This window comes from Gigantopelta aegis, chromosome 3, assembly GCF_016097555.1.
Source record: "Gigantopelta aegis isolate Gae_Host chromosome 3, Gae_host_genome, whole genome shotgun sequence".
Lineage (NCBI taxonomy): Eukaryota > Metazoa > Mollusca > Gastropoda > Neomphalida > Peltospiridae > Gigantopelta > Gigantopelta aegis.
The window spans coordinates 59,187,332-59,213,757 of NC_054701.1; the positions used below are offsets into that span (position 1 = coordinate 59,187,332).

A 26,426-nucleotide genomic window follows, 5' to 3' on the forward strand; every position below is an offset into this window, starting at 1 on the left:
GTCTTTGAGAGGGAACCAGCTACATTTTCCATCAGTAGCAAGGGATCTTTTATATGTACCATCCCATAAACAGGACAGCACAGCACATACCACAGCCTTTGATATACCCACTGACTGGGATCAGTCCTAGACCTACTGTGTATCAGGTGAGCATTTTACCACTGGGCTATCTTCTCTCTCTCTCTCTCTCTCTCTCTCTCTCTCTCTCTCTCTCTCTCTCTCTCTCTCTCTCTCTCTCTCTCTCTCCCCCCCCCCCCCCCCCCCCCCCCCCCCCCCCCCCCCCCCCCCCCCCCCCCCCCCCCCCCCCCCCGGGTAATGAAGAGAGCTGCATTTCATTTATTAATTCATTCATTGTGAGTGAAACAAGATGTTTCCAGCGCTAGCCTGTTATGTGCCATGGCTGCAGGATCGAATTTCCTCAGTGGACTCACTCTCTGATTGATTTCCCCCTGTTCCAAGGCCATGGTATGTGCTGTCTTGTCTGTAGGAAAGTGCATATAAAAGATCCCTTGCTGCATCAGAAAAAATGTATTGGCTTTCCTCTAAGACTGTGTCAGAATTATGAAATCTTTGATGTCCAGCTGTCATTGGTGAATAAATAAATGTATTGGCTTTCCTCTAAGACTGTCAGAATTATGAAATCTTTGATGTCCAACTGTCATTGGTGAATAAATAAATGTATTGAGTTTTCTCTAAGACTGTCAGAATTATGAAATCTTTGATGTCCAGCTGTCATTGGTGAATAAATAAATGTATTGGGTTTCCTCTAAGACTGTCAGAATTATGAAATCTTTGATGTCCAACTGTCATTGGTGAATAAATAAATGTATTGGCTTTCCTCCAAGACTGTGTCAGAATTATGAAATCTTTGATGTCCAGCTGTCATTGGTGAATAAATAAATGTATTGGCTTTCCTCTAAGACTGTGTCAGAATTATGAAATCTTTGATGTCCAACTGTCATTGGTGAATAAATAAATGTATTGGGTTTCCTCTAAGACTGTCAGAATTATGAAATCTTTGATGTCCAACTGTCATTGGTGAATAAATAAATGTATTGGGTTTCCTCTAAGACTGTCAGAATTATGAAATCTTTGATGTCCAGCTGTCATTGGTGAATAAATAAATGTATTGGGTTTCCTCTAAGACTGTGTCAGAATTATGAAATCTTTGATGTCCAGCTGTCATTGGTGAATAAATAAATGTATTGGGTTTCCTCTAAGACTGTCAGAATTATGAAATCTTTGATGTCCAGCTGTCATTGGTGAATAAATAAATGTATTGGCTTTCCTCTAAGACTGTCAGAATTATGAAATCTTTGATGTCCAGCTGTCATTGGTGAATAAATAAATGTATTGGGTTTCCTCTAAGACTGTCAGAATTATGAAATCTTTGATGTCCAGCTGTCATTGGTGAATAAATAAATGTATTGGGTTTCCTCTAAGACTGTCAGAATTATGAAATCTTTGATGTCCAGCTGTCATTGGTGAATAAATAAATGTATTGGGTTTCCTCTAAGACTGTCAGAATTATGCAATCTTTGATGTCCAGCTGTCATTGGTGAATAAATAAATGTATTGGGTTTCCTCTAAGACTGTCAGAATTATGAAATCTTTGATGTCCAGCTGTCATTGGTGAATAAATAAATGTATTGGGTTTCCTCTAAGACTGTCAGAATTATGAAATCTTTGATGTCCAGCTGTCATTGGTGAATAAATAAATGTATTGGGTTTCCTCTAAGACTGTCAGAATTATGAAATCTTTGATGTCCAACTGTCATTGGTGAATAAATAAATGTATTGGGTTTCCTCTAAGACTGTCAGAATTATGCAATCTTTGATGTCCAGCTGTCATTGGTGAATAAATAAATGTATTGGGTTTCCTCTAAGACTGTCAGAATTATGCAATCTTTGATGTCCAGCTGTCATTGGTGAATAAATAAATGTATTGGCTTTCCTCTAAGACTGTCAGAATTATGAAATCTTTGATGTCCAACTGTCATTGGTGAATAAATAAATGTATTGGGTTTCCTCTAAGACTGTCAGAATTATGCAATCTTTGATGTCCAGCTGTCATTGGTGAATAAATAAATGTATTGGGTTTCCTCTAAGACTGTCAGAATTATGAAATCTTTGATGTCCAACTGTCATTGGTGAATAAATAAATGTATTGGCTTTCCTCCAAGACTGTGTCAGAATTATGAAATCTTTGATGTCCAGCTGTCATTGGTGAATAAATAAATGTATTGGCTTTCCTCTAAGACTGTGTCAGAATTATGAAATCTTTGATGTCCAACTGTCATTGGTGAATAAATAAATGTATTGGGTTTCCTCTAAGACTGTCAGAATTATGAAATCTTTGATGTCCAACTGTCATTGGTGAATAAATAAATGTATTGGGTTTCCTCTAAGACTGTCAGAATTATGAAATCTTTGATGTCCAGCTGTCATTGGTGAATAAATAAATGTATTGGGTTTCCTCTAAGACTGTCAGAATTATGAAATCTTTGATGTCCAGCTGTCATTGGTGAATAAATAAATGTATTGGGTTTCCTCTAAGACTGTCAGAATTATGAAATCTTTGATGTCCAGCTGTCATTGGTGAATAAATAAATGTATTGGGTTTCCTCTAAGACTGTCAGAATTATGAAATCTTTGATGTCCAGCTGTCATTGGTGAATAAATAAATGTATTGGGTTTCCTCTAAGACTGTCAGAATTATGAAATCTTTGATGTCCAGCTGTCATTGGTGAATAAATAAATGTATTGGGTTTCCTCTAAGACTGTCAGAATTATGAAATCTTTGATGTCCAGCTGTCATTGGTGAATAAATAAATGTATTGGGTTTCCTCTAAGACTGTCAGAATTATGCAATCTTTGATGTCCAGCTGTCATTGGTGAATAAATAAATGTATTGGGTTTCCTCTAAGACTGTGTCAGAATTATGAAATCTTTGATGTCCAGCTGTCATTGGTGAATAAATAAATGTATTGGGTTTCCTCTAAGACTGTCAGAATTATGAAATCTTTGATGTCCAGCTGTCATTGGTGAATAAATAAATGTATTGGGTTTCCTCTAAGACTGTCAGAATTATGAAATCTTTGATGTCCAACTGTCATTGGTGAATAAATAAATGTATTGGGTTTCCTCTAAGACTGTCAGAATTATGCAATCTTTGATGTCCAGCTGTCATTGGTGAATAAATAAATGTATTGGGTTTCCTCTAAGACTGTCAGAATTATGCAATCTTTGATGTCCAGCTGTCATTGGTGAATAAATAAATGTATTGGGTTTCCTCTAAGACTGTCAGAATTATGAAATCTTTGATGTCCAACTGTCATTGGTGAATAAATAAATGTATTGGGTTTCCTCTAAGACTGTCAGAATTATGCAATCTTTGATGTCCAGCTGTCATTGGTGAATAAATAAATGTATTGGGTTTCCTCTAAGACTGTCAGAATTATGAAATCTTTGATGTCCAGCTGTCATTGGTGAATAAATAAATGTATTGGGTTTCCTCTAAGACTGTCAGAATTATGAAATCTTTGATGTCCAGCTGTCATTGGTGAATAAATAAATGTATTGGGTTTCCTCTAAGACTGTCAGAATTATGAAATCTTTGATGTCCAGCTGTCATTGGTGAATAAATAAATGTATTGGGTTTCCTCTAAGACTGTCAGAATTATGAAATCTTTGATGTCCAGCTGTCATTGGTGAATAAATAAATGTATTGGGTTTCCTCTAAGACTGTCAGAATTATGAAATCTTTGATGTCCAGCTGTCATTGGTGAATAAATAAATGTATTGGGTTTCCTCTAAGACTGTCAGAATTATGCAATCTTTGATGTCCAACTGTCATTGGTGAATAAATAAATGTATTGGGTTTCCTCTAAGACTGTCAGAATTATGCAATCTTTGATGTCCAACTGTCATTGGTGAATAAATAAATGTATTGGGTTTCCTCTAAGACTGTCAGAATTATGCAATCTTTGATGTCCAGCTGTCATTGGTGAATAAATAAATGTATTGGGTTTCCTCTAAGACTGTCAGAATTATGCAATCTTTGATGTCCAGCTGTCATTGGTGAATAAATAAATGTATTGGGTTTCCTCTAAGACTGTGTCAGAATTATGAAATCTTTGATGTCCAGCTGTCATTGGTGAATAAATAAATGTATTGGGTTTCCTCTAAGACTGTCAGAATTATGAAATCTTTGATGTCCAGCTGTCATTGGTGAATAAATAAATGTATTGGGTTTCCTCTAAGACTGTCAGAATTATGAAATCTTTGATGTCCAGCTGTCATTGGTGAATAAATAAATGTATTGGGTTTCCTCTAAGACTGTCAGAATTATGAAATCTTTGATGTCCAGCTGTCAGTGGTGAATAAATAAATGTATTGGGTTTCCTCTAAGACTGTCAGAATTATGCAATCTTTGATGTCCAACTGTCATTGGTGAATAAATAAATGTATTGGGTTTCCTCTAAGACTGTCAGAATTATGCAATCTTTGATGTCCAGCTGTCATTGGTGAATAAATAAATGTATTGGGTTTCCTCTAAGACTGTCAGAATTATGCAATCTTTGATGTCCAGCTGTCATTGGTGAATAAATAAATGTATTGGGTTTCCTCTAAGACTGTCAGAATTATGAAATCTTTGATGTCCAGCTGTCATTGGTGAATAAATAAATGTATTGGGTTTCCTCTAAGACTGTCAGAATTATGAAATCTTTGATGTCCAGCTGTCATTGGTGAATAAATAAATGTATTGGGTTTCCTCTAAGACTGTCAGAATTATGAAATCTTTGATGTCCAACTGTCATTGGTGAATAAATAAATGTATTGGGTTTCCTCTAAGACTGTCAGAATTATGCAATCTTTGATGTCCAGCTGTCATTGGTGAATAAATAAATGTATTGGGTTTCCTCTAAGACTGTCAGAATTATGCAATCTTTGATGTCCAGCTGTCATTGGTGAATAAATAAATGTATTGGGTTTCCTCTAAGACTGTGTCAGAATTATGCAATCTTTGATGTCCAACTGTCATTGGTGAATAAATAAATGTATTGGGTTTCCTCTAAGACTGTCAGAATTATGCAATCTTTGATGTCCAGCTGTCATTGGTGAATAAATAAATGTATTGGGTTTCCTCTAAGACTGTCAGAATTATGCAATCTTTGATGTCCAACTGTCATTGGTGAATAAATAAATGTATTGGGTTTCCTCTAAGACTGTCAGAATTATGAAATCTTTGATGTCCAGCTGTCATTGGTGAATAAATAAATGTATTGGGTTTCCTCTAAGACTGTCAGAATTATGAAATCTTTGATGTCCAGCTGTCATTGGTGAATAAATAAATGTATTGGGTTTCCTCTAAGACTGTCAGAATTATGAAATCTTTGATGTCCAGCTGTCATTGGTGAATAAATAAATGTATTGGGTTTCCTCTAAGACTGTCAGAATTATGAAATCTTTGATGTCCAGCTGTCATTGGTGAATAAATAAATGTATTGGGTTTCCTCTAAGACTGTCAGAATTATGCAATCTTTGATGTCCAACTGTCATTGGTGAATAAATAAATGTATTGGGTTTCCTCTAAGACTGTCAGAATTATGCAATCTTTGATGTCCAGCTGTCATTGGTGAATAAATAAATGTATTGGGTTTCCTCTAAGACTGTCAGAATTATGCAATCTTTGATGTCCAGCTGTCATTGGTGAATAAATAAATGTATTGGGTTTCCTCTAAGACTGTCAGAATTATGAAATCTTTGATGTCCAGCTGTCATTGGTGAATAAATAAATGTATTGGGTTTCCTCTAAGACTGTCAGAATTATGAAATCTTTGATGTCCAGCTGTCATTGGTGAATAAATAAATGTATTGGGTTTCCTCTAAGACTGTCAGAATTATGAAATCTTTGATGTCCAGCTGTCATTGGTGAATAAATAAATGTATTGGGTTTCCTCTAAGACTGTCAGAATTATGCAATCTTTGATGTCCAACTGTCATTGGTGAATAAATAAATGTATTGGGTTTCCTCTAAGACTGTCAGAATTATGCAATCTTTGATGTCCAGCTGTCATTGGTGAATAAATAAATGTATTGGGTTTCCTCTAAGACTGTGTCAGAATTATGAAATCTTTGATGTCCAGCTGTCATTGGTGAATAAATAAATGTATTGGGTTTCCTCTAAGACTGTCAGAATTATGAAATCTTTGATGTCCAGCTGTCATTGGTGAATAAATAAATGTATTGGGTTTCCTCTAAGACTGTCAGAATTATGAAATCTTTGATGTCCAACTGTCATTGGTGAATAAATAAATGTATTGGGTTTCCTCTAAGACTGTCAGAATTATGCAATCTTTGATGTCCAGCTGTCATTGGTGAATAAATAAATGTATTGGGTTTCCTCTAAGACTGTCAGAATTATGCAATCTTTGATGTCCAGCTGTCATTGGTGAATAAATAAATGTATTGGGTTTCCTCTAAGACTGTGTCAGAATTATGCAATCTTTGATGTCCAACTGTCATTGGTGAATAAATAAATGTATTGGGTTTCCTCTAAGACTGTCAGAATTATGCAATCTTTGATGTCCAGCTGTCATTGGTGAATAAATAAATGTATTGGGTTTCCTCTAAGACTGTCAGAATTATGAAATCTTTGATGTCCAGCTGTCATTGGTGAATAAATAAATGTATTGGCTTTCCTCTAAGACTGTCAAAATTATGAAATCTTTGATGTCCAGCTGTCATTGGTGAATAAATAAATGTATTGGCTTTCCTCTAAGACTGTCAGAATTATGAAATCTTTGATGTCCAGCTGTCATTGGTGAATAAATAAATGTATTGGGTTTCCTCTAAGACTGTCAGAATTATGAAATCTTTGATGTCCAGCTGTCATTGGTGAATAAATAAATGTATTGGGTTTCCTCTAAGACTGTCAGAATTATGAAATCTTTGATGTCCAACTGTCATTGGTGAATAAATAAATGTATTGGGTTTCCTCTAAGACTGTCAGAATTATGCAATCTTTGATGTCCAGCTGTCATTGGTGAATAAATAAATGTATTGGGTTTCCTCTAAGACTGTCAGAATTATGAAATCTTTGATGTCCAACTGTCATTGGTGAATAAATAAATGTATTGGGTTTCCTCTAAGACTGTCAGAATTATGAAATCTTTGATGTCCAGCTGTCATTGGTGAATAAATAAATGTATTGGGTTTCCTCTAAGACTGTCAGAATTATGAAATCTTTGATGTCCAGCTGTCATTGGTGAATAAATAAATGTATTGGGTTTCCTCTAAGACTGTCAGAATTATGAAATCTTTGATGTCCAGCTGTCATTGGTGAATAAATAAATGTATTGGGTTTCCTCTAAGACTGTCAGAATTATGAAATCTTTGATGTCCAGCTGTCATTGGTGAATAAATAAATGTATTGGGTTTCCTCTAAGACTGTCAGAATTATGCAATCTTTGATGTCCAACTGTCATTGGTGAATAAATAAATGTATTGGGTTTCCTCTAAGACTGTCAGAATTATGCAATCTTTGATGTCCAGCTGTCATTGGTGAATAAATAAATGTATTGGGTTTCCTCTAAGACTGTCAGAATTATGCAATCTTTGATGTCCAGCTGTCATTGGTGAATAAATAAATGTATTGGGTTTCCTCTAAGACTGTGTCAGAATTATGAAATCTTTGATGTCCAACTGTCATTGGTGAATAAATAAATGTATTGGGTTTCCTCTAAGACTGTGTCAGAATTATGAAATCTTTGATGTCCAGCTGTCATTGGTGAATAAATAAATGTATTGGGTTTCCTCTAAGACTGTCAGAATTATGAAATCTTTGATGTCCAACTGTCATTGGTGAATAAATAAATGTATTGGGTTTCCTCTAAGACTGTCAGAATTATGCAATCTTTGATGTCCAGCTGTCATTGGTGAATAAATAAATGTATTGGGTTTCCTCTAAGACTGTGTCAGAATTATGAAATCTTTGATGTCCAACTGTCATTGGTGAATAAATAAATGTATTGGGTTTCCTCTAAGACTGTCAGAATTATGAAATCTTTGATGTCCAGCTGTCATTGGTGAATAAATAAATGTATTGGGTTTCCTCTAAGACTGTGTCAGAATTATGAAATCTTTGATGTCCAGCTGTCATTGGTGAATAAATAAATGTATTGGGTTTCCTCTAAGACTGTCAGAATTATGAAATCTTTGATGTCCAGCTGTCATTGGTGAATAAATAAATGTATTGGGTTTCCTCTAAGACTGTCAGAATTATGAAATCTTTGATGTCCAACTGTCATTGGTGAATAAATAAATGTATTGGGTTTCCTCTAAGACTGTCAGAATTATGAAATCTTTGATGTCCAACTGTCATTGGTGAATAAATAAATGTATTGGGTTTCCTCTAAGACTGTCAGAATTATGAAATCTTTGATGTCCAGCTGTCATTGGTGAATAAATAAATGTATTGGCTTTCCTCTAAGACTGTCAGAATTATGAAATGTTTGATGTCCAACTGTCATTGGTGAATAAATAAATGTATTGGCTTTCCTCTAAGACTGTCAGAATTATGAAATCTTTGATGTCCAACTGTCATTGGTGAATAAATAAATGTGCTCTAGTGGTGTTGTTAAACATGAATGAATGAATGAATGAATGAATGAATGAATGTATGTATGTATGTATGTATGTATGTATGTATGTATGTATGTATGTATGAATGTATGAATGAATGAATGAATGAATTAATTAATTAACGAATGGACAAATGAATGTTTAATGACACGCCAGCAGCAAAATACACTTCGGCTATTGGGTACCCAACAAAGGTTCCTTAAACAGAATAAACTGTTGGGTTCTTTTTTTTTTATATAGACATTGCTATAAAAAAATGTTTAAAAAAAATGATTAAAGGTGTAGACCCTAGTTTCAGCCCGTGAAAATAGAGACATAGTTTACTTAAAGAGACAGACCCTAGTCTGAGCCTATGAAAATAGACACATAGTTTACTTAAAGGGACAGACCCTAGTTTCAGCCAATGAAAATAGACACATAGTTTACTTAAAGGGACAGACCCTAGTTTCAGCCAATGAAAATAGACACATAGTTTACTTAAAGGGACAGACCCTAGTCTGAGCCTATGAAAATAGACACATAGTTTACTTAAAGGGACAGACCCTAGTCTGAGCCTATGAAAATAGACACATAGTCTACTTAAAGGGACAGACCCTAGTCTGAGCCTATGAAAATAGACACATAGTTTACTTAAAGGGACATACCTTAGTCTGAGCCTATGAAAATAGACACATAGTTTACTTAAAGGGACAGACCCTAGTCTGAGCCTATGAAAATAGACACATAGTTTACTTAAAGGGACAGACCCTAGTTTGAGCCTATGAAAATAGACACATAGTTTACTTAAAGGGACAGACCCTAGTCTGAGCCTATGAAAATAGACACATAGTTTACTTAAAGGGACAGACCCTAGTCTGAGCCTATGAAAATAGACACATAGTTTACTTAAAGGGACAGACCCTAGTCTGAGCCTATGAAAATAGACACATAGTTTACTTAAAGGGACAGACACTAGTTTGAGCCTATGAAAATAGACACATAGTTTACTTAAAGGGACAGACCCTAGTCTGAGCCTATGAAAATAGACACATAGTTTACTTAAAGGGACAGACCCTAGTTTCAGCCAATGAAAATAGACACATAGTTTACTTAAAGGGACAGACCCTAGTTTCAGCCAATGAAAATAGACACATAGTTTACTTAAAGGGACAGACCCTAGTTTCAGCCAATGAAAATAGACACATAGTTTACTTAAAGGGACAGACCCTAGTCTGAGCCTATGAAAATAGACACATAGTTTACTTAAAGGGACAGACCCTAGTCTGAGCCTATGAAAATAGACACATAGTTTACTTAAAGGGACAGACCCTAGTCTGAGCCTATGAAAATAGACACATAGTTTACTTAAAGGGACAGACCTTAGTCTGAGCCTATGAAAATAGACACATAGTTTACTTAAAGGGACAGACCCTAGTCTGAGCCTATGAAAATAGACACATAGTTTACTTAAAGGGACAGACCCTAGTCTGAGCCTATGAAAATAGACACATAGTTTACTTAAAGGGACAGACCCTAGTGTGAGCCTATGAAAATAGACACAGAGTTTACTTAAAGGGACAGACCCTAGTGTGAGCCTATGAAAATAGACACAGAGTTTACTTAAAGGGACAGACCCTAGTCTGAGCCTATGAAAATAGACACAGAGTTTACTTAAAGGGACAGACCCTAGTTTCAGCCATTGAAAATAGACACGTAGTTTACTTAAAGGGACAGACCCTAGTTTCAGCCAATGAAAATAGACACATAGTTTACTTAAAGGGACAGACCCTAGCCCGAGCCTATGAAAATAGACACATAGTTTACTTAAAGGGACAGACCCTAGTCTGAGCCTATGAAAATAGACACATAGTTTACTTAAAGGGACAGACCCTAGTTTCAGCCAATGAAAATAGACACATAGTTTACTTAAAGGGACAGACCCTAGTAGTTTACTTAAAGGGACAGACCCTAGTCTGAGCCTATGAAAATAGACACATAGTTTACTTAAAGGGACAGACCCTAGTTTCAGCCAATGAAAATAGACACATAGTTTACTTAAAGGGACAGACCCTAGTTTCAGCCAATGAAAATAGACACATAGTTTACTTAAAGGGACAGACCCTAGTTTGAGCCTATGAAAATAGACACATAGTTTACTTAAAGGGACAGACCCTAGTTTGAGCCTATGAAAATAGACACATAGTTTACTTAAAGGGACAGACCCTTGTCTGAGCCTATGAAAATAGACACATAGTTTACTTAAAGGGACAGACCCTAGTCTGAGCCTATGAAAATAGACACATAGTTTACTTAAAGGGACAGACCCTAGTTTGAGCCTATGAAAATAGACACATAGTTTACTTAATCTACAAACCACATTTGGATAAAGTTATAACAGAGAGAAGCTAATGCCTGTGATGTTTAAACAGGGAAATACCGTGTAAAATAACTAGAGCTTGTGCATTTTTAGAACCATGAAGAATGAATTTTGGATGACCGGAACCACTTCAGGTGTACAAAAATTAATATTTTAAATAATAAAATGCAAGTATTTCTAATTTAAATGATAAAAAAAACGGCTTTAATAGGGGAAAATGTGTTGTAGTGTTTAAAAACTAGGGTCTGTCGCTTTAAGAGAGGTATTTCAGATTAGTGCAGTGTTAATTAAGGTTGTGTTTGTTTCAGGAGAACAATGCCTTTTTTGTGATGACCAATATGATAATCACACCACAGACTCAGGACATATGTGACGAGGTGAGTTACTACACTTTAAGAATTCCAAATAATGCTAGTGTCAGACTATCAATTGTCATGACGAAGTTGGCCAAGACTGTGACTGCATGGGTCCTTTTCCCAACTCCTGACTTACGATGGTTGCACTCAGATTAACAACTACTTGGTTGTAGGAGTTTCTATATGACGAGAATCAAGTTGTAAGAGCCCTCAGACTAGCAACTGGACAGTTGTAGAAGTCGAGAGATCAGCGAGTTGGCCAACTCCATCCTGACAGTTGGTAGTCTGAGCCTAGCATAAATGTTCAGTTTTGTTTGTCTGTTCCAAGATTTACTCTTATCTTCTGTTCTGTCTTCCTTCAACTTTCTTGAGAACCATTGATCTCTTAACTCTAGCTACTCATTATATACAGGTCTCACGCGAGGTCAAAATCATAGAGTGAAGTCATTTCTCTCTCAAACTTTAGAGAGGGAGAAGTTTTTAACAACAGGGAGACTTGAATTTTTAATTTTAAAAAAGGTTATCTTAATACAGGTGCAACTTTTACAATCTGTATTTTATTTTTTATTTATTTATTTTTTGTTTACCGTCTGTACTGCTAATTGATGGCTATGTGCTCTATAGTTGTTTTTTTAAATCACCTTTCCACATGTCGTCTTCTTTAGAAATAATGAAATGTAATTGTAAAGCACTAATTTAACCGTTTAGAAGTCATTCTCTTACAAGTTTGTCTTCTCGTTTTATTTATTACCTACTCCATGCAGAGTATTGTCCTAGTAGATTAATCTACCACGGTCAAACTTCGATTACCCAGATGCAATTAAATGCGTTCCACCGTCACCGTTTCTTAATTAATACACTGTGGAGTTGTAAAACTGAATGGGTACTAGTATTCGTGAAGGTGTGAACATTGCTTGTCTGCTGCATCTTGTCCCTGTTGTTTACAATAAAAAAAGTGTTTAAAGAATTTACAGTGGCCGCTTAACACGGATACTTTAGCGACTTGGGGATCCAGTTTAAGTGGCCGTTGGGTGTATAGGACAGGTCACCGTTATTTTATAATTTTAACATTTATTTTGTATGTTAAATTTATTCATTATGACAAAGTCTACGTAAAACTAAATAATTACTCCAACTATTAGTGCCAGACACGGGTGTTGTCTGATCTAGACCATCTATCTATGAGCCTGTCACATGATTTTGTGGCGCCAGTGTGTCTTCAAACTCTCACACTTCACACTTAATTATTTCTATAGACATTACCTGTCCTCAAACAAGTGCACCTCCCCCCCACGCAAGTGGTCTGGTCCGAACATCCCAACAGCCAATGGGATGGCCTAAATTCTTCTACTGCATACTGCTCTCTAGTTCCGGTCACATGACTGTAACTTCCTTCTTTTTCTCTTCGCTAAAGGGTCTGGACGTCTTTTTGCTTGGCTCTGTTTGGAGTCAACTTTTTTTATAAGACCTTTGGTTTTGTATTCGTGTTGGGTGAAATGTTTTTCACCTTAATTTCGTTAGCTTTCGTTAGCTTTCGTATGTGTCTTTTCGCGTATTCGCTTGACTTTCCAAGCGTTTAATTACATGAAATGTTGTTATATTGCCGGTTGTCGTGTCGGACGCCATTGCAAAATGGCGTCTTTGTTGACCGGCTTTGTGTTTGTGTCATGGATTCTTTTTCTTTCTCTTTCACAGATTGAAAACTTATTATCATGTCGGATGTTAATGTTCAGAGACAGGTACGAGCGTGTTTACGCTGTAAAAAGTTCACTGCAGGCGGCGACCCTCATGATCTATGTCCGGGTTGCCGTGTTCCTTGTAGCCTCTCTTCGAGATGCGACCTGTGTTCGGGCCTGTCTACTGTCGACTTCGCAGCTTACTTGAAGGTGGTGTCAGCGAGAGTCAAGAAAGTGGAATCTTCGCCGTCAATTGCGGATTCCGTAGCAGATGTATTACGTTCGATGCTACCCACTATGCTGAAAGAGACCATGGCGTCGATGGCGGCCTTACCAGAACCGGCGGGTTTGGGGTCAGGTCCGGTTCAAGTCCCCTCTTCGGGGGGTGCGGCTCCAGGACGCAAGACTTCAGATGACAGGCCTGCGGTTCCTATGCAGCCCTCTGACAAGCCGACTCAATCAGTTAGACGTTCCACGGCCTCCAAGGATCACCGATCTTCAGCGGGGAAGTCATCTTCGGTGCAGCGGAGCCGGGACCGGAGCCGGGCCCGTAGCCGTTCGCCACGACCTGCACGGCTCCCTACGGGTTCCGTGGATCAGCAGCGCAGACCTTCTATTGAGGCTTCAGAGGGTTCTCGATGGGACCGTCCACGGTCCGGTTCACCAGTGACTTCTGCTTCGGCGGATCGATTAGCCTGTGTTCGAGACTTTGGAGATGCAGCGCCTACAGCGGTTTCCATCATTGATGAGCCTGAATCTCCTGACCATATGAATATGAGGGATTGCTTGGCGGCCGTCTATGACATGTTGCCGTCCTTGCCACATCCACCAACGCCGTCCAAGAAGGGACCGACACCGATGATAGCGACTGATGTCCCTCCGGAAGATGTGGTGATCTGTTCCTTGGCAGCCGGTACACTCGTATCCGAGGTGGCGACAGATTTAGACCGCACTTTTAAAGACACAGCGTCTTTCGTTGCCTTCCCGTCTTGGGGTCACCGTATGTATCCGGTGTTTGACATGCCCTTTACAGATGGAGCTCCGTCTTTGGATGAAGATGTTCACCGTCTTGGGAAGTCGTCAACCGTGGATTTGACGGACAAACAAGTACAAGCCATGGATACTGCCCAGAGACGTTGCTTGTTTGTGTTATCTTACTTGGACGTTTTCCTTGCTGCGATGGCCACCCAGGCAAAAGATGCACGTGCTACGCACTGTTTCAGCAATCGGCGCAGATGCTAGCTTTCCTGACGTCTTCGGTGACTTCGATGTCTTCGATGTTGATGTAATACCGTCGCCAGGCTTATCTGAAAAAATCCACTTTGGATTTCCAGCATAAGAAGGAGCTGTTAGCTCAACCGTGGTCCGCAACGAAGCTGTTTGCAGGCAAAGTTTCTGAGGTGGTGAAGGGCAATGATAAGGACCAACAGTCGACAGCAACTGTTAAAGCGTTGCAACTTATTTCGACGTTGGCATCCACGAAGCAGAAGTCTACATTCACACCACAACCAACATCTAAGCGCTGGAAAGGTTCCTTTCGAGGTCAACCTTCTCGACAGTTTCCGGTCAGACGATCATCCGGTCCGCCAGCTCGGACCCAGGGGAAGCCTGGTCGAATGGCGCCAGCCAACAGATCATGGACTGCTCAGATTGCTTCAACCTACGCCCGCCCCTGATTTTGAACCAGAACAACGATTCGGTTTTGACGCTTCCGGTGTGTACCACACCGGTCGGAAGATCCATGGTCGGAAGTCGACTTCGCCGTTATTGGCGAAACCGGCAGACACTTTGCCAAGATCCGTTTGTCACGTCGATCTTGAAGACAGGGTATCGTCTGCAATTGTCTGCCATCCCTCCATTGACCACTTCACCTCGAGAACCGCGGCATTCCGTCGCGCAAGTCAAGGTTCTACAGGAGTCCGTCAACAAGCTGGTGGAGAAGGGAGCCGTTCGCAGCATTTCGGAAGCACACTTAACACCCGGCTTTTACTCGGACATCTTTCTCGTACCAAAGAAAGATTCTCCGGAGCTGCGAATGATTCACAACTTGGCGGTCTTCAACGACCACTACCTGTCTCCTCCTCCGACTTTCAAGATGTTAACGTTGCGAGATGTCATAGCCGTGATCAGACCGGGGGATTGGCTTGCCTCGCTAGATCTCAAGGACGCCTACCTGCACGTTCCGATGCATGCCGATTTCCATCACTACCTGCGGTTTGTGCTACAGGGTCGGCATTACGAATGGACAGTCCTGCCCTTTGGGATATCCATAGCACCATGGCTGTTCACCAGAATCACGACTCCGATGTCACGCTTCCTGCATCGCAGAGGTATATCCTTTTACCCATACCTCGACGATTGCCTGATGAGATGTCACAGCAAGACAGAGCTGACTGCACATGTTGTCTTCATCATGGACTTTCTCAAGCAGCTGGGTTGGATTATCAACATCGAGAAATCTCGACTGGCTCCCACGCAGTCTCTACAGTTCATAGGCGCTTGGCTTCGACCCGACCTGGGCCTCGTTCAAGTTCCTTTAGACCGTTGGGAGAAGATCCAGACCATGATTGCCATAGCCCTCACCGCTCCAATGACCTTCCGCGGTTGGCAGAGTCTCCTGGGTCTCCTCACTTCCGCCCAGGATTTGACACTCAGAGGTCGTCTCCAGTTGCGGCGCTTGCAGATGTTTCTCAACCCGTTTGTTCGTTTCAACAATCCGGACTTGATCATCTTACTCCCGGACGATCTACGCTCCAGCCTGCAGTGGTGGCAGCTCCGATCGAACGTCTTAGAAGGTGTCTCTATGCTGGCCTTCATAGCCACTCATCACCTGTTCGTCGACGCATCACTGGAAGGTTGGGGAGCCCATCTAAGCAACCAGACTACTTCAGGGCTGTGGTCTCCCGACGAACTCGGACTCCACATCAACCTGTTGGAGTTGTTGGCAGTCTACTACGCTATCCTTCATTGGCGACAGATGTTGACGGAAGCCTCTCTCATGGTGGCCACAGACAGTACTACCGCGGCGGCTTACATCAATCGTCAGGGCGGAACTCACTCCAGCAGTCTGCTGCAGTTGACTTATTGTCTCTACAAGCTGGTCGACGAAATTCCATTGCAACTTCGGGCTCGTCATATTCCAGGGGTTTCCAATGTACTAGCCGACACATTGTCCCGGCCGTCGTCTCCACAGCCGACGGAGTGGATGCTCCATCCGGAAGCATTTCGATGGGTGTGCGACAGACTTTGGACACCAAACATCGATCTTTTCGCCACACGATTCAACCATCAGCTGAGGGTTTACGTGTCTCCGGTGCCGGATCCCGAAGCTCTGGATCTCGACGCATTGGCCATCAGCTGGGAACAGATGGACGCGTACGCTTTTCCTCCACCAATCCTCCTTCCAAGGGTGCTGCAGAGGTTTCAGCTGTACCATTGTTGCCTGTTGCTCATTGCTTCGATGTGGCCATCCAGGATGTGGTATCCAGATCTAATACGTCTTGCCGATCCACATCCTTTACCGCTGCCAGACTGGGATCATCTGTTGCTGCATCCCACGTCAAGACTATACCATCCACGTCTGCAGTTGTTCCAACTGCACGCGTGGACTTTATCTCCAAGAGTTTGAGGAAGAAAGGTTTTTCTTCACAGTCTACGACGGCCATTTTGAAAGTGCACAGATCAACTACTACTGCGGCTTACAACGTCAGATGGCTTTGCTTTCACCGATGGTGTGTCCGGCAAAAACTCAAACCTCAGACGATCCAGATACCTCGTCTTGCTGATTTTTTGCTGTATCTGCGGACCACTTTACGATTGAAGGGGTCTACCATCGCTGGGTATGTTTCGGTCATCGCTACTGTTCGTGATGTCACTACTGGAACGAAGTTATCGGGTATTCCTGAGATCCATAAGATGATCAAAGGGTTTCGCCTTGAAGATCAAGTACACCGGTTTCGGCCACCAAGATGGGACCTGAATCTGGTGTTACGAGCGTTATCGACCGCACCGTATGAGCCGATCGAGTCCTCTTCCCTGCAAGATTTGACACGGAAGACGGTGTTTTTACTCGGTTTCGCCACGGCTGCCCGTGTCTCAGAACTTCATGCTCTTGATGTAGACTTGGTACGTTTTCACCGAGATCGGCGTACAGTCAACTTGGGGTTACTCATGAACTTTATTGCAAAGAATCAGTTACCAGACCAAGCGCCTCGCTCGTATGTTGTGCAGGCCCTCTCCTCTATCGTTGGTCCGGCGGACGTTGAGGACTTGGCGTTGTGCCCTGCACCTGCCCTGCACCAGTACATCGAGAGGACCAGATCTTTTCGACAACATCGCAAAAGACTTTTCCTCTCCTGTAACCAGAGTCGGTTGAGGGATATTACCAAGAACACGGTGGCTACTTGGATCCGGTCGTCTATCCTGACCGCCTATCAGAAGGAGGGTTTACCTGCTCCGTCTGCTTCCAATCCGCATGAACTTCATGCCTTGGCTGCCACGATGTCCCTGCACTGCAACACATCCATTCAGCGCATCATCACTGGCTGTTTCTGGGCTACGGACTCCATCTTCGCCAACTATTATCTGAGGGATGTTTCCACAGAAGACGTTGAGGGGTTCCATCATCTGGGTCCGGTTGTTGCTGCACAGACTCTGTTGAATACAAGCCGTCCTCGTCGCCGTTGATGTCTGTCTGATTCTGGGCTATATACTGAGATGTCCACTGAATCAACAGGTGAGGATTGCTTAGACTTTTGTTCTTTTGCACAGTTCACGCACTGGTGCCGGAACTTTTGTCTCGATAACCTTTACCCTGCACTGCATGTGGTTATTTGTTGTCGTTATTGAACTAACAGTTCTTTGGTTTACTAGACAGAAAACACTCGGGGGGCTTGTTCTGTTCAATGTTCTGACGGATGCACCTCATTAGGTTGTCGCTTGTTATTGAAAAACTATAACACTTCAATACGTGAGGGTTACCTAACACCTGCATCCCTGGTGGCTACGTCTTTCCACCCTGTCAGAACCAGCATGAGATGTGGCTTCCGCCTCCTGGTCCATGTGTTCTAGGAGCCGTACCTGCCACTGCTGATGGATGCCACCATTCTGGTTGTTGTTACTAACATCACCTGCTTTGGTCTGTGACGGGCATCCCTAGGAGGAGGGCTTACCAGGGTTGGCCTTATTCTTCCACTAGTCAGCCTCTTTCCGGTTGGGGAGTTATCACAAGCATCTACGGATCTCGGCACCCACCACCATCTGTTGAATGCTGCACTTGTTTGAGGACAGGTAATGTCTATAGAAATGGAGAAAACTTGAGTGTTTTCTCTTTTATAGATACATTACCTGTCCTCAAGATTCATCCCGCCCGGGCCTCCCCGCTTCCTGTTCTCCGTGTGATGCGCTCAGGGAAAAAGAAGGAAGTTACAGTCATGTGACCGGAACTAGAGAGCAGTATGCAGTAGAAGAATTTAGGCCATCCCATTGTCTGTTGGGATGTTCGGACCAGACCACTTGCGTGGGGGGGAGGTGCACTTGTTTGAGGACAGGTAATGTATCTATAAAAGAGAAAACACTCAAGTTTTCTCCATTATCTATGAATAGGTGTTTCTCAAGTTTTTCACCATTCACCCGTGATTCTGTACATTGCAAGTGATGGCTATTTTTAAAAAGGTGACACAGATTTCGCCTTACGATGACTAGCACGGCGAAGTGTTAGGCTGGTCAGAGCGAAGTTTGGGCTCACTTCGCCCGGTCGCGTGAGCCCTGTATATATGAAGAGTTCAGGCGCAAATATCCATTTTTAATTTTCAGTGAAAACGGGTTTTTTAATTGGCGTATATCGCGTTTTGATATAAAAAAACCCCAGGATTTACCCAATACAATTTCATAAGGATCAATCACATTTTGCAGCAAATCAGCGGGCCTACGATTAGCCCTTCCTGACATACAATAATGGCTTTAACTAAAAACTAGAAAGAAAATGGTTTATATCGCGTTTTGCGCCTGAACTCTTCATATGTATAGTTGTCTCAGCTTCCTTAAAAGTCAAATTAAAGTCCAAACCAAACGATAAATTACTCTCCTACATTTAATTACTGTTATATTTCCACCAAGTTTTGTCCAGACAAATTGTGAAAAAAAAACGTTACAGTGACACAGATTCTATATATCAGACTGTAACGATGTCACCAATATCGACTTTGCTAAGATCACATAGGGCAAAATACATGCAGTTTTCTGCCGTCTGCCATTTTGCTTGTTTATGGTTTTATTGTTTGTGATTCGATAATCTAACAACGTCATGACATGCAATACGGTATAACGCACACATCATAACGTAGATTAATTATGTCAAATTCTTAGGAGGCTTCCGCCCCTATTGAAGAGTATTCCATAAACACCTCACCCTAATGTTAAAGGTAACCCGAGTAAAATGTGCATTTATTTCAGGAACTTGGAGTAAAAGGGGCCATCTGCACATCGGACAGTCAATGCCATGCGGGCATTGCGTTACCAGGTGGAAGCGGTGAGCACACTTTGTCTGCTTATTAGTAGTCTCTGTAAAATGGGTGATGCTTTCTTTTTATTTATCTCTGTGCACTTTTCCTTCATCTTTTTGAGGAAGGAAGGAAATGGTTTATTTAACGACGCACTCAACACATTTTATTTACAGTTTTGTGGCGTCGGACACATGGTTAAGGACCACGCAGATATTGAGGGAGGAAACCCACTGTCGCCACTTCATGGGCTACTCTTTTCAATTAGCAGCAAGGGATCTTTTATATGCACCATCCCATAGACAGGATAGCACATACCTGTACCACGGGCTTTGATGTACCAGTCGTGGTGCACTGGCTGGAGCGAGAAATGGTCTTTCTTTTCATTTGAACATCTATCTTTAATCTTCTTTTGCTAGCTAATTCCACATCCCAGTCCTTGTCTCTCGTGGGCATTAGTTCCACACGTCTATTGTACCATATTCCATCAATACATATATTTTTCCTTGAAATTTACACATACTTTTAAATTGCAAGTTGTAGAATTTTATTTAGTAACCCAATTGTTAAAAACTGTTATATAATATATATTTATAATAATTAAGCATTTAGGTTAAATTGTCAGTCTAACCTTTAACATATAACCATTGGACAGACAGCTGATATGGCTGATGTGTGTGCCCAGGAAAATATGCTTGAACACTTGAGTGATTTTTTTTTTCATGCAGGGGTGTTGTTAAAGTACATTCTCTGGTTACCATATTATATCATCATGTACAAATGTGAAATACAAGCTCAAATGCACTTTTAAAAAAGTCGTGTGTGTTCGCTATGAACGGATATCGTCAAACGTATACGCTTGATTCGTCGCCTGTGTCGCCATAGCTCGGCAAAGCACAAACGACAGCCTGTTGTCAGTTTCAGTTAACACGTGCGTTTGTCGATTTCAAATTGTAGGGTTCGTCTCAAAAAATTAAAAGAGAAATCTTGCGCTGTATGAAGAACGTTCGGTTAAGGATACGGTACTAGAGTCTTTAGTTAAAACCGGTTTGATCTTGACAACGTATTATTGACAGTCGTACCTTCCTATTTCAGAATTGATATTTTATAAAGTGTCAGTAGAACTTTCAAAGTTTAGTTTGTATACTAGTAACACATTAATCATGTATATATTTTTAAAATAAAATATACTAAAGTAGACAATGAACGTTTTCACTCCTTAATTTTACGAGTTCAAATCGACAAATTCAAATAAATATTATTTCGTTTGGAAAGGGTAAAGTTGGGGTGTGTGTGTGTTATTTAATGATATCAAAGATAAAGCATATTGATTTAATAATCATCCGACCCCATACAACCGTAAATAAAATGTGTTGAGTGCGTCGTTAAATAAAACATATCCTATCCTTCCTTCCATCTGCTGTTGGATGTCTAACATTTGGTAATTTTGACATATAATCTTAGAGGAATCGGGTGCATGTGCAGAGGAGGGTATTGGAGGTCGACACCCTTACTTGCCCAAGCTTAAAAAAATTTGAAATGTATTTTTTGGGGGAGCATGGCCCCATATAAACTTCGCTTAACACAGTCTATGACCCCAACCCCGCTGAAATCCCTGCACACGCGCCATGGAAACCCGCTACATTTTTTTTTAGCAAGGGATTGTTTATATGTACCATCCCACAGACAGGATATCACATACCATGGTCTTTTTGTATACCCGCCGATGGGGATCGATCCTAGACTGACCGCGCATTTCCAAAACAACAACTTTTTAGGTCTAAGTAATGAATAAAAATAGCATATAGTCTTGAAAAATGTTACGTAAATCGAACACAGTACCCTCTTCCTCTACCCCTAGAGTGTTACATAATTAGTAACACCCCCTTACATGTAACGCGTATGCCAACAGCTGGTCACTGTCAAAATTTCAAGGCAAATCCCCCACTCACCGACCCCTGGAAAGACGTTGTACCATACCTCTATGGATATAAATATGTTTTGGAGATATGAGACGACCCCTCAATCAAGACAGTTAAATTTGTTCAAAAATTGCGAAATCTCACGTGATCTCTTGTTGGGGAATTCTATACTTGTGATAAGCCAATGAAAACCGAGATCGGTACGAGCCCGTCAAAAGTGTTCCACTTTCAAAATCATGGCTTTGTTTTCGACCTGGATAAGCCAGCGTAGTGAAACCAATGCGGAGTGCGGCGTCATATATGCACCAAACGTAATTGGATTTTCTGTTCTATATGCTTAAATAATAAAAATATTCCAGGGAATATAGTTTTAAACATTCATTCATTCATTCATTATCTCGAGTGCATACTCTTCTGTCAGGGCTTCTAAACTCAGGATGGGTTGGAGAAGTCGACTCTTGGTCATGGTTGCAAAGTTTTTCAGATATTTTATCATCTTCAGCACAGCTCTGTAGCATCGTTCAGACTCTTGGTCTTCTTTTTTATCATCAGAGCTGTCAACAGAAAAGACTAAAAAAAAAAAACTGATGATGATCATGGTGGTTTTAGTTTGAGTCTTTTCTGCTGATTTGTAGGATTTGATGAACTGGTATCAGGATTCTCGGTTGGAATGGCATCATCAGACTGTACAAACTCTGCTACATTTACATCACAGGATAAGGTGGCGTTGAGGTTACCAGGAGGTTATCACATGTGAGGAAAGTCGAGAACAGATGTTGAGGTTAACATGTCAGGAAAGTCAAGAATGGATGTTGAGGTTACCGAGAGGTTATTACATGTGAGGAGAGTCGAGAATGAACGTTAAGGTTACCGGGAGGTTATCACATGTGAGGAGAGTCGAAAATGGATGTTGAGGTTACCGGGAGGTTATCACATGTGAGGAGAGTCGAGAATGGATGTTGAGGTTACAGAGAGGTTATTACATGTGAGGAGAGTCGAGAATGAACGTTAAGGTTACCGGGAGGTTATCACATGTGAGGAGAGTCGAAAATGGATGTTGAGGTTACCGGGAGGTTATCACATGAGGAGAGTCGAGAACGGATGTTGAGGTTACCGGGAGGTTGTCACATGTGAGGAAAGTCGAGAACGGATATTGAGGTTACCAGGAGGTTAACACATGTGAGGACAGTCTAGAACAGGACTTCGTTCTCCACAAAATTGTCTTTAAACAAAACCTATACAATCCCTAACAGTTGATTAATTGTGGTTTTTATCAAAGATATATTAAAGTATAAGTACAAAGAGAAATGTACTATGAATGAATAACAAAATATTAGTGTGTCTGCTGTGGAATTTTGTAGTAAATAATATAAATATAATAAGTGTGTCATAACCCATAGGTTACTGTGTCTGTATTTTGTGGTAACATGTACATGGGTTACCAGGGCCCAGTTCAGCCAGCAAACGTTTCACTAATGTTTGCGAACTATTTGATTGATTTCTGGTGTGACCATTTGGTTCACAGTGAAGCGCATTTTTCTGCTCAGGTCTGGCTGAACTCAGCTTTAGGAATCAGTCCTGATATTGGTAGTGTTTTGGCCCATGCCTGTTGAAACCATTGATGCAGCAATATGTTATGGTTTTGGAACTTTGCATTTGTTATTCTTTCAATCCTCTCACCAGATATGTTGTCCTCATATAGTTGCCTGTATAGTGGTCACTACTTTTTAGTATGTCAGATACTGTCTGTCTGTCTGTCTGCCTATCTTATATATATTTATTACCCCAACAGGCACTCATAACGGAGGGGGGGGGGGGGGGAAATCATAATTTCTACTGAGAAATTATCATGCATTTGATTAACGTACACTACTGATGGATGATTTGATGCCAACAAACCAATCACCTTGTCGGTACTAAATAGGAAGTCATCACGATTTGGCAAAGCACACAATGACGTCACGTAGTTTGCGTTTACGTCTTTCTGGTTTCAGTGTTAAACTTGTAGGAATGGTAGTTTAATGCAATTCATTATAGTTTGTTTTGTTTTTTACAGAATATATATATGGGTTTTGAAAATTATCTGTGAACAGTAAATAAAATACAAAGTTAAAGCAATACCCAGAAAAGTAAAGTAGTATACGTCATTTTTGTATACATGAACATGTAGTCGATATAGGCTATATCGAAAATAAAGGCTTTAAAAAAAAATAAAAATAGCTGGGGTAATAAATAGAATAACAAACTCGGTACCAGGTATTATCAAATTTATGTCCCGACACATTTAAATTCTTCAATGAACTCAACTTTATTGTTAATGATAATTCACTGCACTGTCAGCTTTTTGGGTCATCCAGCCGTGATAAAATCATTAAAAGTGAAACGTTTTAGCACTTATATTTATGCATGGTATAGTTCTGACACATTTATAAGACATATATATCACAAGATATATCACCTACGTATGTGCATACGGACTAACACTGACAGATCTAACAGTCTAAATAGTTACAAGAGCATTTACCTATCAGAGAGGATCAGTCACAGTGGCCATACCAGCCTCGGTGGTGCAGGCCCATAGGAACCGGGTGGGCTGGGAGGCACGTGCTCCCCCCCCCCCCCCCCTTTTTTTTATCTTTTTTTTTTATCACATTAATGTTTGCCATTGTAACCAAAGTCTGATATAGAGTTTGTACCCGATCCGTCAGTGCCGCCCCCCTCGCCGACTCCTTGGTACAGGGTTCGTAGCCTGGTACAGGCTCTCAGCCAGAGCGAGTTTTAACGACTCAGTGAGTTGGTATAAGACCACTACACCCTGTTTTCTCTCACTAACCACTAAAAAAAACCAGAAAGAAAACCCCCCCACTAACAACTAACCCACTGTCCTGAACAGACAGCCCAGATAGCTGAGGTATGTGTCGAGGACAGCGTGCTTGAACCTTAATTGTATTTAAGCATGGAAATAAGTTGAAATGAAATGAAATGAAATGCAGTGGCCATTAGTCATTAGTCACTGTGTGGGCAGTAATCAAACCTATGCCGATGTAGACAAGAGTTAATTACAACAAAATCTGCGTCTTTGTTTCCGATATCTGGAATAGAGAGATGCTGGATTAGACAGATGTTACCGGTACTTTATTCACTGAAGGAACCGGCCTCGGTGGGGTCATGGTTAGGCCATCGGTCTACAGGCTGGTAGGTACTGGGTTCGGATCCCAGTCGAGGCATGGGATTTTTAATCCAGATACCGACTCCAAACCCTGAGTGAGTGCTCCGGCTCAATGGGTAGGTGTAAACCACTTGCACTGACCAGTGATCCATAACTGGTTCAACAAAGGCCATGGTTTGTGCTATCCTGCCTGTGGGAAGGGCAAATAAAAGATCCCTTGCTGCTAATCGGAAAGAGTAGCTCATGTAGTGGCGACAGCGGGTTTCCTCTCAAACTCTGTGTGGTCCTTAACCATATGTCTGACACCATATAACCGTAAATAAAATGTGTTGAGTGCATCGTTAAATAAAACATTTCTTTCTTTCTTTCTTTATTCACTGAAAGAATGTATGGCACATGTAGATTATTCATTCCATTTGTCTTGGAATGAATGCATGAATGTTTAACGACACCTGTCTTGGAATTCTTGTTTTATATGTATTTAAGTCTAGCATAGACATGGAAAAAATATTACATACGCCCAAGATTAAACACCTATGTTTAGCTTGTTAAGAAAGTTAAATACTTTTCATAAATTCAACCCTTTTTTTTTTTTTTTTTTTTTTTTTTTTTTTTTTTTTTTTGACAATTAAATATAATTTACATGTTAAAACTGTACATGAATCACAAGTTTTGAGTCTTCAAGATTACAGCAAGATATTATTTTGGGTATGGCCTTCATGAAACACCCAGAAAGATGAAATATATACTCAACAACGAAAGTTTAGCAAATATCTTTTATGACGTCTAAATTTGCCATGGTTGAATAAACTTTAAAAACCACCAGGTCTTCCTGTTGTGTTAAGGCAAAGGTTGATGAGTTTATGTTGTTTGTAAATGGTAAACATTTCAGATGTGAATACTAATTAATAAAAATAGGTTAATTTATAAATATTATGTCTTTTCTTTTAACAATTATAGCTAAACTTTCGTTGTTGAGTATATATGTACAAATTATTAGACCGTGACATCAGTTATATCTTAGTAAGCTTAGCTGTTTTTTTATCCTTGAACTTTGAATCGATGAAAGATTGAAAGCTTAGCAAACATACTACCATACCGTAAATTTGACATTTCCCACTGTTGTTGCTAGGTACCAGCTGTAATCTAGTGTCGGTAGCATATGTAATGGGTTTTCTAAAACTCGATGCAAAACGTTAAATAACCAGTCAGCTCGCCTGGTAACATGTCCCACGAGATTATACCATTACATTACTAGCTGAGGTTGTTTTTAATGAGATTGATAACTCGGATGGCAAGACATAAAGAACATACATTTTGTTATCATTAACAGAAAGATGTAGCGGTATACCTGAATTATTTCATTTGAGATGATCCATTATTAATTTATTGGTAATACCAGTGAGGTTGTGTTCCTTATTATTGTATAACATTTAGTGAAATATCTTAAAATATCAGTGAAATAAAAGTGTTATCATCACTGTAGAAAATGTTATGTTCACTGTAAGAAAGCCGGAACTATTTTGCTGCTGTCATTTTAAAAATAAAGGTAAATTGACAAAAGTTATATAATAAATAGAAAATTTTAAGTTTTTTGTCGAATATGATTTATATCTCATCTCGTGAAGTTTGCAATCATATCACACTTGTTGCGCAAGCGCAATTCGTGAAATATGATTGCAAACTTCACGAAATGACATATAAATCATGTTTGACAAAAAACATGAAATATCCTCTAGATATTATGATTATTAGGGTTCCAAACCACTTAAATAAGACATATGGTATATGCTAAGTTATT

At 39.7% G+C, this 26,426-nt stretch overlaps 1 protein-coding gene across 3 annotated transcripts in view; it reads left to right on the top strand.

Annotated features, from left to right (window-relative positions):
- The window catches only part of LOC121368332 (P2X purinoceptor 4-like), an 89,569-nt gene that overhangs the window by 16,534 nt on the left and 46,609 nt on the right, over positions 1–26,426 (top strand). For all 3 annotated transcript variants that reach the window (XM_041493018.1, XM_041493016.1, XM_041493017.1), the window contains exons 3-4: positions 11,311–11,379; positions 19,488–19,563. In XM_041493018.1, the coding sequence (XP_041348952.1) occupies positions 11,311–11,379; positions 19,488–19,563 (145 nt within the window). The remainder of the gene's footprint in view (positions 1–11,310; positions 11,380–19,487; positions 19,564–26,426) is intronic.